General features: G+C 48.9%; 1 protein-coding gene across 2 annotated transcripts; it reads left to right on the top strand.

Annotated features, from left to right (window-relative positions):
- Nucleotides 1–297: 297 nt before the first annotated feature.
- On the top strand, nucleotides 298–17,280 carry DNAJA4 (DnaJ heat shock protein family (Hsp40) member A4). Of its 2 annotated transcripts, XM_004421870.3 has the most exons (8): nucleotides 298–543; nucleotides 896–1,034; nucleotides 6,687–6,867; nucleotides 8,680–8,784; nucleotides 9,693–9,920; nucleotides 10,997–11,227; nucleotides 14,560–14,660; nucleotides 14,757–17,280. In XM_004421870.3, the coding sequence occupies exons 1-8, from the start codon at nucleotides 464–466 to the stop codon at nucleotides 14,970–14,972; spliced, it is 1,281 nt and encodes a 426-aa protein (XP_004421927.1). In that variant the 5' UTR covers nucleotides 298–463; the 3' UTR covers nucleotides 14,973–17,280. The 2 variants fall into 2 exon arrangements, with proteins under 2 accessions (XP_004421927.1, XP_087284895.1); XM_087428769.1 differs by lacking the exons at nucleotides 298–543; nucleotides 896–1,034 and adding an exon at nucleotides 1,297–1,554 and having other exon boundaries at nucleotides 14,757–17,279.
- Nucleotides 17,281–17,561: the final 281 nt, after the last annotated feature.

Raw genomic sequence — 17,561 nt, 5'->3', positions numbered from 1 at the left:
CCACCCTTGGGGGACTTCAGGAGTTCCCAATTGTGGCCCACAGCTGGGGCCAGCAAAGCACCACGGTTACGTATCTGGAGGGTTCACCCCAGCCCTGAAGATGCCCCGAGGGACGCCAGCAGCTGGAGGGCCCCGGGAAACGAGGCCCCACCACGGTAGAGGGCCCCTACCCACTCCAAACCCCTCAAAAACACAATAATCCGCCTCAGGGCGCATCCCAGCCGTGACCCAACACAGAGGGCGGCCACACCCCAGGGAGAGGCCGGGTGGGGACCGCAGGAGGCTGCTCTCCCAGTCCAACCCCTCGGGCCAGGGTTCCCGTCGACGCTGCCCTCCAGGCCACCGGATCCTCGCGCCAGCTGGCCCCACGGACCCACGGAAGGGCAAGGGGGCGGCCCCGGGACGGCGGGACGGTCGTCGGAGGGCGCCCTCCACGCCGAAGCCGCCTTCCAAGCCCCCCAACATGGCCCGGGGCGGCGGGCCGAGCTGGAGTTCCAGGGAGTCGGACAGGCGGCCGGAGGAGCAGGCGTCCGAGGAGACCAGGTGAAGCAGCGGGGTCGCCCCGGGCCCCGCGTCGGGGTCCGGGGTCGCGAACCCGCCGCCGCGCCCCAGCCCGCCGAGCCCAGGCGCCGCCGGAGCCTCCGCGAAGGTTCTGGGCCTTTGTGGCGTCACTGTCTCCTTGCGGAACCTTCCGCCGGCGCCGAATAAAACCCGCCGCGGAGGAGCCGGCGGCTCGAGTGCGGCGGCCGGCGCGGAGGTTGGCCCGGCGCGGGCGGGAGGGGGCCCGGCGGCGGCGGCGGCCGTGACCGTGACGCGCGGGCGGCGGGGGCGCGGGCCAGGGGCCGGGCGGGGACGTCCGGGGCGCGCTGACCGTCCTCGCCCGCCCGCCCCGCAGAGGCAAGATGGTGAAGGAGACCCAGTACTATGACATCCTGGGGGTGAAGCCCAGCGCCTCCCCGGAGGAGATCAAGAAGGCCTATCGCAAGCTGGCGCTCAAGTACCACCCGGACAAGAACCCGGATGAGGGCGAGAAGGTGCGGGCCGGGGCCGGGCGGCGCGGGGCCCGCCGTCCATTATTCGGCCCGGGCGCGCGGGGCCGTGAATTACTGACGCGGCGGGGAACCCGAGCTGCGTTTGTTGGTGAGGCGGTCACCAGGCGCCGCGCGCCCCGCCGCGGGGCCCGGCCGGGGTGGCCCGGGGCCGAGGGGTCGCGGCGCGGGCAGGTGGAGGGCGCCTCGCCCAGCGCAGCCTCGCCGTGGGAGGGTCGCGGCTGGTGCGGGGGCGCGAGGCACTGGGCCCCCTCGCGCAGCTCATTCATTCCTCCGTTCACTCCACAAGTGTTCATGGGCCCCTCCGGGGTGCTCCGAACGCCGGGGAGGGCTGCGGCTGGAACGCGCCCGGTGCTCGTAGGGTTTGAGGGCATTCCTGTAGGAGAGGCAGCCCCCAACCCGGGACACCGAGGCACGCGCGACCAGAAGTTGTGTATTTGCTGGGAACGACCGGCATTGGATGATTTTTGTGCTCGTATGCACTGTTGATGCATAAACCCTGGGGGTGAGTTTCTTTAACCCGAGCTGGTACCTTGGACAGACCTGGTGTCCCTCTTGAGGAAGAGTGACTGGATTTGGTCTGTGTGCCTATCTCCGGCCTGATCAAGGTTGTGAGACATTGAATGATTACATTTTCTTTATTAAACAGGAACACGGGGATCTTTAACCTGACGCATCATTTTATACAAACATTCCAGGTTTTCTGTGACAGATGACCCACAGTTGGTCCTAAGTACCAATATTAGGCTGAAAAATGCTCTTCATAATAGAGACCTAAATTAAACTTTTCCATCCTGTTCACAGGAACAGAGTCAAGCCCGCTTTTTATCCCCAAGGAGGCTCATTATCCACCTGAAGAGGTGACTTGAAGGATCAGACATTGATCCTTGGGAAAGCTTGGCCTTCCTGCTCCTCCTTTCACTTGCCATTTTCTTATAAAACTTTGGATGTCCCGGTTTGGGGGAGGTGGGGCTTTTGTAGTAGCTGATAGCAGTGACACCCAGGCCACTTTTGAAGTCACAGATCACCCCTCTGACGTTTAGACCTGGGGAAACGATGCTAATATCAAAATACCTGTCTGGTTAGCTATTCGAAGCTGGAGAGAGCTGTTTAGGGAAGGTTGGCTGGGTGGCAACAGTGATAGAATATTTATATTTAGCCACATGTGCCGACTGTGGCTGTCACAAGTTTAAAATGCCTTCCTGTAAGACCATTTGTCTGTTACTCGCTTGTCTTCTTTCTCATCTATATTTAGGTGGCTTACTGTAGCTTTTAAAGTTGCTGGCTTTCTACGTGGTGTTGGTGATTCACAGACGTGCTCCCTAAATTCACTGTTGCTGTGTCTGACAATCTCCTCTAAGGAGAGCACACCCAGGCTTCTCATTTCACATTTTGGGAGGCTGGCTAAAGGTGGCATGTGGGAAAGCCTTCTGACCCTGGTCTCAGGTCAAATCTCATAGCTCTCTCCAAGAGTGAGTTCACAGCTGTGTGCATATAGTTGGAGTGAGTCTGCTTTTGATGTTCTGAAGCTTTTTTTAAATTGGACTTGACTTCTACTACATTTCTGTAGGTGTCACCCTGTAAATACCTGTCTGAACAGATTGTCTGGTTTGTTTTAAACTAGTATTTATTTATAGCCAGGCACTGGATTAGTGTCACAAAAGTGAGGCTCTTGGTGGTGAGGTCTGGCAAGTCCCTCTCATTTGGGGAAAGGGGGCTTCTGTGATGTTCCCACTGCCAGGAATACTTTCCCCTCCCCACCTTCCATGAAGGGGATAAAACCCTTTAATTTAGTTCTCAGCTAAAACTTCTTCCAGGAGGCTGCCTCTGACCTGTAGACTGAACCACTGGCCCAGTCCTCATCCTGCCTTATTGCGATTCCTTGTTTGATACCTGTGTTCCCCACTGCAGAGTAAGCAGGGCAGGGACCACGGCCCCCCGCCCACTCATGGGCCTTGTGTCTAGCTGTGCGGTGTAGGTTCTAAAATGTTTCTTGGCTGGCTGAATGAATGGAGATGTCATGAGAAGAAATACAGTTTAAAGAATTCTATGTGGGAGGAGGAGAGAGCCCTGAAAAAGCATAGTTTGGGAGGGGAATTGTTGTGGTGAAGCGGAGGGAATTGGGAGAGCAATGGAAATCTGGATTGGAAATCAAAGGGGATAAGGAGACTGGGGCCTCAATTTATAGAAACTCTGCTATAAAGTTCCCTGGAGAGGACTCATTCATTCATTCATCAGATACCTCCTTTCTGGTCCTACTGTGTAGACCTTTTCTTTTTTTGTGCCAGTCTATGTGTAGTGCTTGTCCACCTTATCTGTCACAGGTGGAATCTTTTTTTTTCTTCCTGAGTTTGTCACTGTATTATTAATGTCTCTTCAAAAATAGATTAAGGCAGTCGTTTCCCTCCTTGCTCCGGGACAACTGAGGAGGCTGTTGGGGTGTTGCTCTTTGTTTTGTGCCCTGTTGTCCTGTGTTGCTAAGCAGTGGGCAGCCCGTGTCTGTTGTCAGGTGCTCAGTATGGAGTCTGTACTCAACTGCGGCTGGTTTTCTGTGAGACACCCGGCTGGCGGGTCAGTAAGCGAGTCCCTTTCAGGGGCAGTGATGGGGACAATTCTTTTACCCTAACTGGCTTTTGAGATGAGTTTGGTCTTTTGGCCAATTTCACTGTAACTTTTAGTTTGAATAATAGATTTTCAAGTTAAAAAAATCACAAAAACGAGCATAACAGTGCGGAAATTTCAGAATACAGAGGAAAGCCCACCAAGTACACGTGACCCTAACTGCTACCACTGTGCTGCTTCCAGGCTTTTTCCCGGATGATCATACGTGGTCTTTCTGGTACATACTTTTTTTTTCTCACCACTTAATATTTAATCACGAATACTTTTCCAAGTTGCTACGTAGTCTCCAAAGACATTTTTTCCAGCCACATAGTAATCTCATTAAGGTCCCATGGCAAATTATCACAGTCTGAAAGGTGAGCTGGTCAGAGCACTAATCTCCGACGGGGGTGCAGGCAGGAAGCTGCATTAGACTCTGGAGTGCTGGGACCCCAGAGGTCGGTGGGTCCACTAGTGGTGGTGGGAGCCCCCATCCCATGTGAGATCTGGCCTCCGACTGAATGCCCCAAGTGACAGGGCGTTCCTTTTCCTTCTTAGATTAATCATTAATTCTGTTAAGTCCAAGTGTCTTGTGAGTTTCCAGGGTATTTGGTGAGTGTTTCTCTCTCTCTCTCTTTTTTTTTTTTGTGAGGAAGATCAGCCCTGAGCTAACAACCGTGCTAATCCTCCTCTTTTTGCTGAGGAAGACCGGCTCTGAGCTAACATCTATTGCCAATCCTCCTCCTTTTTTCTCCCCGAAGCCCCAGTAGATAGTTGCATGTCATAGTTGCACATCCTTCTAGTTGCTGTATGTGGGACGTGGCCTCCGCATGGCCGGAGAAGCGGTGCGTCAGTGCGCGCCTGGGATCCGAGCCCAGGCCTCCAGTAGCAGAGCGCGCTGTAAGCCACGGGGTCAGCCCCCTTGGTGAGTGTTTCTAGTGGACATTCTCATGAATCATATTTACCTAGTCCCTGGCCTACAGACAGGCCCAGAAACTCTCTGGGGGCAGCAAGACCTAGTTGTTTTCTGATCCTGCATACCAGGCATGTAATCCCTACACCTCAATTTTTTTGCTATGGAAAGGGGTAGTAGTGAATGATATCTACTTCTTTGCAGAAATGGTGTGATAATTAACATATCAAAAGATGTGACTGCCTTGGGTATGATTCTGATACCTCTTTCAGACTTAATTTTTAAAATTGCCCAGTTATTTGTTAGCTATTATTTATTATTAGTTACTTATTAGATCTCTATTAGGGATCTGTAATATAAGAGGAAACCTAGTATCTCTGTCAGCTTCCATATTTGTATCTTCATGGCCCTTTCTTTTTCCATATATTTTATAGAGCCAGCTGCATTCTAGGATGTGTTTATATACATCTGTCTCTCAGATTAGACTGTACCCCTGGAGGGCCAAGACCCTATCTCATTTATTTCTGAATTCCCAGAATTGAGCCATTCATCTAACAAATATTTTCCAAGTGCCTTCCACATGCTGGACACCATTCTAGGGATACAGCAGTGGACAAAGCTGACCAAACTCTCCGTCCTCATGGAGCTGCTGTAGCAATGGGGGATACACTCTGAGCAGTAAGCGCTGTGGTGAAGGAACAGCGAGGAGGCCGGCAGAGCAGGCACAGAGTTGCCGGGAGATGGAGGCAGAGTTATCAGGTTGGGCTTGTAGATGAGAGGAAGGGCTGGCTTCTACCCAGTGAAATGGGCCGCCTTGGAGTGTTTGGGGCAGAGGGTTGGCACGATTAACAGGCTTATTCTGGCTGCTCTGTGGCGAACAGACTGAAAGCCGGGATGAGGACAGAGATAGGAGACCGTTGAGGAGGTTACTGGGGTGATCAAGGCAAGAGATGGTGTCGTCGGCCAGAGCAGACGTGGTGGTCATGATCAGAACGGATGAATTTTGGATATTTTATAGTGTTCTGATTTTATTTTAAAAACTTCCATATACCTACAGAAAAGACGAGAGTGGGAGACTGAATACTTGCATTTCCTTCACCAGCTTCACCAATTGTAAATATGTTGCCGCATTTCTTTATCTCTATTATTATTATTTTCTAAAGCTTTGAAGAGTAAGTTGCATACATCATAACCTTTCAGCCGTAAATACTTCAACATGTTTCTTCTAGGAATGACTTCCTTGTACATAACCACAGTACAATTGTCACGTTTAAAGACTTTAATGTTGAGAAAAAATTCACATTGCTCCAGTTGTTCCAGTAATGTCCTTTGTAGCCGTTTTTTCCTTAGTGCAAGAGCCACTTCAGGATCACACATTTTATTTAGTTTTCCTGTATTTTAGTTTTGCAGAATGTCCCTCACTTTGGGGTTTCTGCTTCTTAAGATTGGATTCCAGTGGTACATTTTTGGCAGGAGTGTGACACCTGGGGTGCTGTGTCTGTCTCGGGGTCCTGGAGACCTACATATGAAGGATTTGTTGATGCGAGAAGGGAGGGAGAGAAGAAGCGAGGTTTTGGTGTTGCCGATTACTGAGATGTGGGGGAGACCGTGGGAGGGACAAGACTTTGGGGGGGAGATCAGGAGTACAGGTTTGCGCAGCATGTCTGCCACCTGTGCACGGACAGGTGCTCACAAGATGTCTGTAGTGGAAGTTCATGCCAGTAAACTAGTAGAGCAGTCCTCTTGAGCTGGAAAGCCAGGAGTAGCACCCCGAGTGCCAGGCTCTATCCCGTTGTGGAGTCGTAGCCTGCATCCCGGCTCCGCTCGACTTCTTCCTGTCCCGGGCAGCCAGAGTAGGAGAAGCCCCTTCCCTGCTGCTCTCTCTCCCTTCGTCTCTGCCGTTCCCTGCCGCCACAGCCTTGATAATGTTTGCCCTCTGGTTCCCACTTTAGGAGGGGAGTAAATGGAAAATCAGGTTGCAGGTAATGTCTAGAGCAGCTAGTTGGGGGGTTGGGTGGAATACCTCTGTTATTGTGTAACGTTCATATGGTGGGTTTGCTTAATAAAAGAACTCAAACCTTCTCTCTCTCTTTTAAATCTCTCTCTTTTTTTCTTTTTTAAAGTTTAAGCTCATATCTCAGGCATATGAAGTACTTTCAGATCCAAAGAAAAGGGACATTTATGACCAGGGAGGTGAACAGGCAATTAAGGAAGGCGGCTCAGGCAGCCCCAGCTTCTCTTCACCCATGGACATCTTCGACATGTTCTTTGGTGGCGGAGGACGGATGGCTAGAGAGAGAAGAGGTAAATGCTTGTAAAGACACGTAAGCAAGTTTTGTAGTCTCCAAATGGTACGTGTTATTGGAATCGGGATGGATCGTGCCTTAAAAGGATACAGTTGTCATGTTTTGGGATCATTGGCTTTAAATAGTTCATCACTTGTCTAGTATCTAGGCTACCTGGAATCTCTTAGCACATTTAGCAATTACCTGACACCCTCCAAACACCACATAGAAAGGGGCAAATGGTGATGAGTAGAATGGAGGAAGGTCAAGTTCATCTTGCTCTCTTTTTCTCTGTTGGGCTCAGGCCCTTGAATGTCCTGAGGGACATAGATGGACCTCCTGTGGTTGTTGGTGATGCCTCTGCCAAGAGAGCTTTTCTCCCCTTCTGCCTGCCCTCTTTCCCGTGCCTCCTGACCTGGGCCAGCGCCCACGGGCTCTATTTCTGGCTGGCTCTCTGCCATGTGCAGTGTGGCCTCATTTTCTCAGCTTGCTTGGAGATTTTCTAGGTAACAAAGTTTACCCCTTCATGTTTGGACGTCTTTGTAAAAGAACCTACCTGCCTCTCTTCAGAATGTATTGTGCTGAGCACCTTCATCCCCAGGAGGGGAGTGAGGGACTTAGCCCTTGCTGAATGCCCCAGGCCGCTGGTTGAGTTCTGAGGTGTGCTCCTCCTAATTTTCCTACCTCTTACTTCCTGCCAGGCTATGAGCTGCCACCTCTGACTGTCATCAGTGGTCTCTAATAGCCCCCTTCCTCCTGTCCAGTTTACTGTTGATAATCTGCTTTGGACCTTGAAACCAGATAGATAGCTAAGCTTACTACAGTCCTGGATAAAATCAGAAGAAATAAGCTCTGCATTGGAGTTTAAGAAGGGCAGTTTGGGTCAGCGGGAGGCCCCTGGATAAATAAGGCTGTTATTGTTCTCACATTATAATTGACTTTGAGCTTCAAAAAGCCTGGCTGTCAATTCTGTGAACACAGTGTGCTGAAAATCACAAAGTGTTTATTAGGGAAAAATCCTTGCCCTGTTGTCTGGGTATGTTGCCTGCTCGCATAATTGACAATGTGGATGTTATAAAAACCTTGGGTATGCTCTTGCCCAGCTCTCTCACTGTCTTGAGATGAACAACTTCACGCCTTTAATTAAGTTGTCTCTCAGAGTTGACAGCCAATAAACAAGAACAGTTTGTCTCAGTGACTGCCAGAGCCCTGCGGGCAGCAGTGAGGGACCTGAGGCTGTGGGTCCTGAAGGCTGGCATAGCACCAAGGCAGACAGACTCCCACCCTGAAGACGAGAGGCCCACCGTCCTGAATGCACAGACAAGATTTCAGCAGATGAAAGAGTTCCCACTTGGCCACAAATTACAGAAGGGCTGAGAAAGCAGAGAGCTTTGTGCTCAAGGAAGAGTTTCAATTACAGGTCCAGAGACGTTGTCGTGCGTTCACCTGTGAGGAAAAGGCTCCTCTCATAGGGAGAACCTAGTTAACCAGTTTCGTTGGTTAACATCACCTTAGGTTTTCTCAGAGCTCTCTGTCTCCTCAGATTTGTTCTTAGAAAATAAAGGTGGAAAGGCTTTTTGTTGACCTCCATAAATGATTGAATAATTAGCTCATAGCTAGGGATGGTGTTAGTTCTCATCCTTGGCAGAGGGCCAGAAGGATGGGCCAGGTGGAATAGAAGCGTTGCTTCCTGCAGGGAGGGGACTGAATGACACAGGCACGGCTTTGAGTCTCTGGAGACGTCATAACACTACGTGTCACGTGGGTGGTATTTAATGCAGTGTTGTATGTAATACAGCATTACTAATTGTGTTTTTTTCCCCTTGGTAAGGCAAGAATGTTGTACATCAGTTGTCTGTAACTCTTGAAGATTTATATAATGGAGTCACAAAGAAATTGGCCCTCCAGAAAAATGTAATTTGTGAGAAATGTGAAGGTAAAAATTAATTTTTGAATGAATCTCATAGTTCTGATCCCCTAGACCTGGAAACAATTCTGATTGTTTTACATTTCAGAGAAAAATAATTTGTTTTTTCAAATGTGAGAGTCAAACAGAGATTGCAGATAGGTGGCCTGAGGGCCAAATCTGTTTTATTTGGACATGTACATTTTTTATTTGGACTGCACATTTATTTAATATGTTGACAGTTATTTTAAAAATTTAAAAATCAAGACTGTTCACCCAACCTAGGGGTCAGCAAACTTTTTCTGGAAAGGGCCAGATAGTAAATAACTTAGGCTTTGTGGGCCATATGGTCTCTGTTGTAACCATATAACTCTTAATGCAAAAGCAGCCACAGACAATGCATAAATGAGTGGACGTGCCTATGTTCCAGTAAAGCTTTCTTTACAAAACCAGGCAGCTGGCCATAGTTTACTGACGCTTGACTTAAATGTAAATATAATTAATGTAATTTTATTAAATCTGATTTTTCGAGAAAAGTCAGATCTGGTGACCCCAGACCACATTGTCACATAAGGAATTGGCTGAGCTGGGTAGCCACCCCTGTGGACAGGGCTGTGTTCTCCAGTTCTCCATAGCCTACTCAGTCACCTGTAAGCATGGGTGTTTTTCCACCCTGGGGTGGAAGAAAACACAGTTGATGAAGCTCAAGTAATGAATTTGGCAAAACACAAATGTTTGAGATCACATGCTAACATCTGGATATTATCTGCTTGGCTAAAGTCATCCAGGTTCTTCCACATTGCTTTTCATGATTGTAAATAGTCAGAATTCAACCCCCAGTGTCCCATTTAATGGCTCATTACCCATCTGCTGTGGTACCCAGTAGGGGTGCTCCTAAGGGAAGAGCACAGCTGTCACTCCTATCCCCCTCCTCACAGGCGTCGGTGGGAAGAAGGGATCTGTGGAGAAGTGCCCATTGTGCAAGGGGCGAGGGATGCAGATTCACATCCAGCAGATCGGGCCGGGCATGGTGCAGCAGATCCAAACCATGTGCATCGAGTGCAAGGGCCAGGGCGAGCGCATCAACCCCAAGGACCGCTGCGAAAGCTGCAATGGTGCCAAGGTGATCCGAGAGAAGAAGATTATCGAGGTACACGTGGAAAAAGGTGAGGCTGCGTGGAAATAGTGCTCCACTCGGCTGGAAATGCTTCTTGGGTGCTAATCATGGGGCACATGGGTTAGGTATCAGGGAAATGAGATATATGACAGCAGGTATTTAAGTGTTATTAGAATGTGCCGTAAATTCCTATTTCCAAGTCATCTTCTCTTGACCCTCCCTGGCTTTATTTCCATCCCGTGTCACCTGCCCAGGTTTTCTTGCTGAGGCCTGCTTCCTGGAGATCAAAAATAACCTCTTTTTAAGGTTTTCTAATGTTCTGAAAGTCACTTGACCTTAATTTTGGTTAACTGCCCTCTCCTGCCATTCTCAGATCATTCCTTTAGAATCATTTGGAGAATTCTTTCCAATAGTTTTTATTGCTCATTGGCCATAAGAGCTTGTTTAAGTCTTTGTAGCTGTACGTTCATTTTCTCCACACGTTTCCCCTCTGTTGCATCAGATTCTCCCAAATACAGTGCCTTCCCCCACTATTCATCTTGCCTGGCACCATCATTTTAAGGCCTTTTCCAGTCTTAGCTGTTTTCCAAGTATTCCCTGATTATTCTGTGGCTTCCTAATCTGGTGAATATATCCTGCCTGAGAGATGAAACCAAAGTACAGAATGAACCCCCAACCACCACAGCTGTTGTTACAGGACTTCTTGTGTAAACAGGCCTTATGCTGTGCCTGTGTGCACACACTGATGATCAGAAAGCCCCCAGAACCGTGCACTGTGTGTGCAATGGGCAGTGGGTAGTGACCTCGCACTGGCAGTGTGAGGTCAGTTGTGGCATCACAGGCCCTGGGCGGGTGGGGAGCGTGCCATGAACCTGTGATGTGTCGGCCTCGTTTCCCGCTTGCCCTGCTGCATGCTGTGCTGAGGACCCGCGTTACGCTGAGGGAAACGTGGCCTCTTTCTCAGTGATAATCCCAGCCACCACTCTCCTCCCCATGCCTGCACGAGGTTGGGAGGTTTGATGGGTAAAGAACCCCCAAAGAACTCTGTGTGCTGTCTTCAAAAGCTTTGTCAAAAGTATGGTTTTTAAGAGAAATAGCTAATCAGAAAGGGATGATGTTTCATAGGTATGAAAGATGGGCAAAAGATACTGTTTCATGGAGAAGGAGATCAGGAGCCTGAGCTGGAGCCTGGTGATGTCATCATTGTGCTTGATCAGAAGGATCATAGTGTCTTTCAGAGACGAGGCCATGACTTGATCATGAAAATGAAAATTCAGCTTTCTGAAGCCCTTTGTGGCTTCAAGAAGACGATAAAAACACTGGATGATCGAATCCTTATTATTACATCCAAATCAGGTAATATTTCCAATGTGTTTCATTGTAACTGTTCTGTATGTTTGGCATAATACTACTGGCCGCTTAGCCTGGTTTTACGTGTCAGGTTGACTTCTGTCACACAAGCTAGTGTGACATAATTTCCTCTAAATTTAAAGTCATCACCACTGACTCCTAAGAATTTTATGAATTTCTTTTATATTCTCCTAGAAAAAAAATTCAGAGTCAGGGGAAAAGCCTCAAATAGGAATCTTGAGGGTCTAAAATTCTAACCGGAACTTGCCAATTAAACTTAAATTTTTGTTTTTGTTTAATAAGATAACACAGCTGATAATAGGAGGTGTTTTTCTATCACCTGGTGATCTGTGCTGATTCATCCACATGTTCCTGTGCTGTCGATTACTCGTGAGACATTCTAAGACAGAATTTTCCTTGAAAAAAGACACTGCCTATCAGCTTATCCTTGGAAGCTTCCAGAGAAGTACCTGTCTGCACACCCACAGGAGCTGGACAGAGCTGCCCCTGGACCAAAAGGGTTCCCAAGGGCCTGAGCCTCAGCCTGCCAGCAGTGTATGGATTCCGGGCTCCCAGCTCCGGGAAGGCTAGTGTTCATGGCAGTGAGAGGCCATATGGGCACCAGAGCACCTGCCTAGAAGGGGCTGAGGGGGAGGGCAGGCAGATTGGAAAAGGGAGCAAGGCCAGGCTAGGGACCTTGAATTGAAGCTGCCTCTGAATAGCACCTAAGGTCAATTGTTCAGGTCAAAGAATGTCTGGACAGCGTGGTGGTGGCTAAGCCACCCAGGCCACCCAGGCGCCCTCGACCCCATCACTGGCCGTGAGCAGTGCTGCTCTGGTGCCCCCTGGCCACGGGGTCAGGGAGTAACTTCCTATGGGCATGTGAGGTTTAAGGCTAGAAGGGCGGTTCGGGGCTGCAATGGAGGTAACTAGCCAATAAGCCTGTCCAAGGGCAGTGGTAGCTGGTGATAAGACTGAAGTCCAGTGGCATGAGCAGTGGACACCTCACCTGCCTGACCACCTTCCAGACCTTTCCTGCCTCTGCCCATTTCTTTTCCCCTTTCTGGCCTTGTTCTCTTCCTCTGCCACTTTTTTCTTTGGCTCTTTCTGTTGCCTTCTTTTCTGAACATAATATGAAATGGAATTATATATCCAAGCCTTGATCAGTTTTTTTTTTTACTTTTTATTTGGAAACAAACAAAAAGTTGTAAAAATAAAAATAGTCCAAGGATCACCCATGTATGATTTGCCTATTGTTAACATTTAACCCAATTTGATTTTTTTTCATTTGTGCTCTGTATGTGTGTTTATATACATATACTTAAGGATTGGGGAAAGCACTGTAGTATAATGCAGAATTGGCAAGAAAACTTTAAATACAACACCTTCCTTTAGGTTCCATTCCATAGACCTCCCAAGGTACCCATTTCTTCCCCTGTCTAGAGTAGGAAAGTTTGAGGTTCACACCTCTAACTGTGAACTGTGAGGTTCACAGTTCACACAAGCCCTTGGCCACCTGTTGTGAGTAGGTGTGTGCCCAGCACCCCCTGGAGTCATGTTCAAGGCCCCTGACATTGTCTCAGCCCTGATTCCAGCCCTTCTGGGAGCAGGAGCCGGCAGCATCTGTGTGTAACTTCTTTGGGAAAGCTCGTCCTTGGCCTAGAGGGGGCTGGCCCTGGTCAGTGTGGCAGAGCTCCCTGGAGCCGGGCCCCCGCTGTGGGATTGGAGCCCAGCACTCCTTGCTGCCTCGCACTCATCCCAGCCACAGGGAACCAGGGAGCCAAGGACAGAAGAGAGGAAGTGAGCCAGGGGCAAGGAAGTGGTAAAGCCCGGGAAGCCCATTTCCTTGCTTAGCTCTAAGGAAGGGCGGGGTGTCCAGAAAACCTTCTGCTGGAAATTTCTCTTCTGTGTTTGTTCTTTTTGCTCCTTTATCCTTTTCTGTGTCCTCTCCTTTTCCTTCACCCCTTCTTTTCTTGTTTTGGCTTATTTCGCATTCCTTCATTTCCTCTTCTCTCTTCTCCCTCCTCTCTTCTGCTTTTGAAATGCTTTCCTCACCAGAGGCCCTTAGGCTGTCTTGAGCCTTGCTGAGAATTAGGAGATTAATGAAAAAAGTGCCCTAAGAGCTGCCTAAGGGTGTGATGCCCTGACTGAGGACAGATACTTATCTCCTGGAAGAGCCTGACTCATTGTCCTGTCCTTCTCTTACATGTGGTTTTCCATGCTTGGTCTCACGGTTTCCCAGCCCCCAAGCCCCCGGTTGAGAAGCAGAAACGTGAGGAGTTGTGCTTGAGAGCAACCAGAAGTGACACCTGATAGGACCAGAGAAACAGAAAAACTAAAAGCCCAGCAGCCTCGGGCCATTTAGCTAAGTGCCCTGTCCTGCAGTCAGTAGCTCTGAGGCCACATCTGAGTCACAGCCCTGCACAGAGTGACCCCCAAGGATAGAGTCCTCGGCATGCTTTATTTTTGAAACTCCCATGAGATACTGTTAGAGATTTCACCTAGGAGAGTGGGCTGCTGAGTAAATGAGTGTTTAGCTTCCCCTCCCTTCTCTTATTTTTTCTGAACATTTCTTTCCTTCTTTGTGCATTTTCATTACTGAGCTGAAGAGCATACTTTTTCAGAGACTCTTTAGTCCCTTTTCTTTTCATGTTTGGGGGGAAATAACACTTTTAGACTTGGGGGAGAACGTTAGTGCTCTGGGGGGGTCTAAACTCCCATGATGCCTTTTGAAAAAGTGTAGGTGTAAGACCCAGTGAGCACAAGGTAGGGTGACCCCAGCCCAGCCGCCAGGAGGAAGTGAGCGCCTCTCAGCTATGAAGGAGACCGCCAGCAGCCGCAGGAGGCTCTCAGGCCGGGTAGGGGCTGGTTGGACGACTCTGAGGCCCTTTCCTGCTCTGAGTTCTGCTTGAATCTGTGAGCAGGTTCTCCTCCCACTCATGGTAGGGATATGTGTCATGACGTGAAGAGGCAGGCTGATAGGTATTAGCCCTATTTACCCAGACTTGAGTGGTCTGATTGCTTCACTTTTTTTAAACCATCCTACCTTATGATGGAGGCTCCAGCATGCTGTCTCCTTGACACAGTGCTGGAGCCCAGAGCGTGGGCCAGAGTTCCACGCCCCGACCCCTCACCCTCATGCCCTTCACCCAGACAGGACCTCTGATGAGGATCATTCTGGCTGAGGCCAGCTTCCAGTCAGATGCAACATTCTCCCTTCCTTTGCCTGCTGCCATGCTGGCGCCAGGGCCTGCCCCTACGCTCTCCCAAAAGGGAGACTGACCTCTCCAGGCTGCCCTCCACCTTCGTGTTTCATAACTAAGCCTTTTCTGCGGCAGGTGATGTGATAAAGCACGGGGACCTGAAATGTGTGCGTAATGAAGGAATGCCTATCTACAAGGCACCTCTGGAGAAAGGGATTCTGATCATACAGTTTTTAGTAAGTTCACGTGTTTTATTCTCATGAGACATATTAAGTGCCTTAATTGGGAAGGGAAAAAACAACCACCATTTTTTCCCACCTCACCTTTTGCAGGTAATCTTTCCTGAAAAACACTGGCTTTCTCAAGACAAGCTTCCTCAGCTGGAAGCTCTACTCCCTCCTCGACAGAAAGTGAGGATTACAGATGACATGGATCAGGTGGAGCTGAAGGAGTTTAATCCCAACGAGCAGAACTGGCGCCAGCACAGGGAGGCCTATGAGGAGGACGACGACGGGCCCCGGGGCGGAGTGCAGTGCCAGACGGCGTGACGTGCCACCAGCAGCATGGCCCGGCCGGACTAGCACATGATGAATGTAAAGTTGGCACAATGAAAATGGCATCGCTTTAATGGCCTCGTGTTTGGGGTGTCCTGTGTATGTGTTCAGCATTCTCAATTGCTGAGTATCTTTTTGGTTTTCCTTTTGTTTTTCTTTTGGTTGTAATTTAAGTTAAGCTTAATTTATATTTAAATGTTTTAAGTGTAAATCACCTCTAGTCTGCATATGAAATCTTTTTATTTACATTTTTGGGATACCTTTGAGATGCCAGTGACTGCACTGACACTTTGTGCTTCTAGTGGCTTTGCCATAATTCAGTCCACCAATAAAGCACGCCCAGATAGCAGCTCTTAGCCCCCTAGCAAACCTCCAGGCACCAAGTGGGCATCCTGGCCCATCTCTAGCTCTGTGGTTTCTCTCCCCTCCGTCCCTCCTGTGGCAGAGTTACTGAGGGCATGGTCTCAGGGCTGCTAATGTGACCCTTCTGAATCTAGATTCTAGATGATCCTCCTCAAGAATAAAAGCACATCTGTGGATTGGACTTGGCTCTAGTGCCTGGTTCACTGTTCTGTGCCCTTGAGTGGTTGGAATGGGGTGTGAGTGTGTCTGATCACCTCTTTTGGAAGCTTCCTGAACCTTCCAAGCCTTGTGGTGATGACAAACCAGTGTTTTCAATGAAATGCCGATATAAATTTGCCTGTGACCCCTGTACCTTGTGCTTTGTGGTTTTAATGATTTTCTGTGACAACCTTTGCAGTGCTCTCCCACCAAAGTGCTTACTTGTAAAGAAAACTAAACCATGTCCCCAGCAGCCTCAGTACAGCAACAGAAGCCATGGGAGAATGCTGGTGGTTTGGCCCCATGGCACAGCCAGCTTCCCACCTGACCAGTGATCCTGGATAACTTGAGGGTCTGGAAAGGCATGGAACTTCTCAGCGTTTTCCACCTCATTCTCCCAGATTCAACTCCCTTCCAAAGGATCATTCCTCTTGTTGCACAGCCATATTACAAAGGGCTTCCTGCTCACATCATAATGTTTTGGTGAGAACTGCACTGACCGAGCTCCACTATGGACTGCAGTCTGTATGGACTACCACTGTAAATGATAGCTTGTTTGGAGGGATATTAGACATTATTTTACTCTTGGCAGGTAGACTACAATTTAAACTTAGGGTTACCTCAACCTTTAGCTATTACTGCTCCTTTCCTTCCATGACAGTCATGAAGAAAAACTGCTACTTTCCGAGCTGCTGGGTTAAAGCAGGGGCCACCTGTCGGATCCACCCTTAGTTATACAGTACCTGAGTTTGATTCAGACCAGGGACCGCCCCTAGGAGGGTGGAGGGTCAAAGGGGCAGATCAGACCCACGGCAGGTAGGGTGAGCCAGCTGGATGGACCAGGCTCCAGCAGAACATTGCTGGACAGTGGGTGGGCATAATTTGCTCAAAGTAGACACAGAAAGAGACCACCTGTGCCCGCTTTGACCATTGGTCAGGATAGACGACATAAAACCTATTCTTCCAACTAAGCCTATGTGAAAGTCAATTCACAAATGGACCACGACTCCAGGGTGTTCTGTTTCTGTGCTGTGACTTCCTAATAAATTACTGCTAGAGAACTACTGTTTAGTTGATGATGGGGCAAAATTACATTCAGCTCCTTCCTTGTCATGTAAATGGAATGTGGAGGGTGTTGCTTAAAATTTATTCCACCTGTACATTTGTCACTTTAAAATTAAAACTGAGCTGGTATGAGAGAAAAATGGCTTTGGTTTTTTTCTTTTCCTGAGCTCAAATGAACAGTGTTAAGTGCCAGCTTGCCTCATGTTGGTTGATATAATGGAATGAAGTTTCCACCCTCGTGGAGCTTATATTTTGGAGGTGGGGACAAACGCCAACATCAGGCAGTGACAACTGCTATGAAGAAAAAGAGTAGCTGGGAAGGGATGGGCAGGCCTCCACCGGGAGCTGACATCTGAGCAGCTACCTGAGCGCAGTGAGTAGACCTCTGAAGTTCTGAGGAAGGGGCATCCCAGCAGAGGAAACGGCAAGGGCTATGTGTATATGGGAGGGTGAGCAAGGCAACCAGGCAGGAGAGAGAAGCAGGCGGCTACGGTAAAGAGCATAGGCTTTGTTCTAAGGGTGATGGGGAGTTTGGAGGAAAACCACACAACCTGACTTATAGGCATATGAATCTATGGCCCATAAAAAGCAACAAACTTCAGAGTGTTAGCTACTTACACCTTTCCCCTTCACAGGCAGACCAAGTCTCAGGGGGCTGCTGAAGAGAAAACTGAGGTACAGGTAGTCTGGGGAAACGGGGGCAGGGCTGGGGTTCCACCATAGTAGGCGTAGGCTTGAGCCTGGAGACAATGTTAAGGCAGGAATATCTACCCAGTGAGTTATAGACTTCTCTAAAATTAATAGGGTCAAAAAGAGTGTAGCAGGGGACATTTTTAATATATCAAATAGAAGGATGCCCAGATAGGTAAGAATACAGAACATTCCCACCCAAATATCCTGTTTCCTTCAGGACCCTGTTCTGAAATAGATTAGTTTCCTTATCACAGCTTCTGCATG

Source organism: Ceratotherium simum, chromosome 3, assembly GCF_057802395.1.
Source record: "Ceratotherium simum simum isolate JZ-2026a chromosome 3, ASM5780239v1, whole genome shotgun sequence".
Lineage (NCBI taxonomy): Eukaryota > Metazoa > Chordata > Mammalia > Perissodactyla > Rhinocerotidae > Ceratotherium > Ceratotherium simum.
This window is presented reverse-complemented; position numbering and strand designations above follow the sequence as displayed.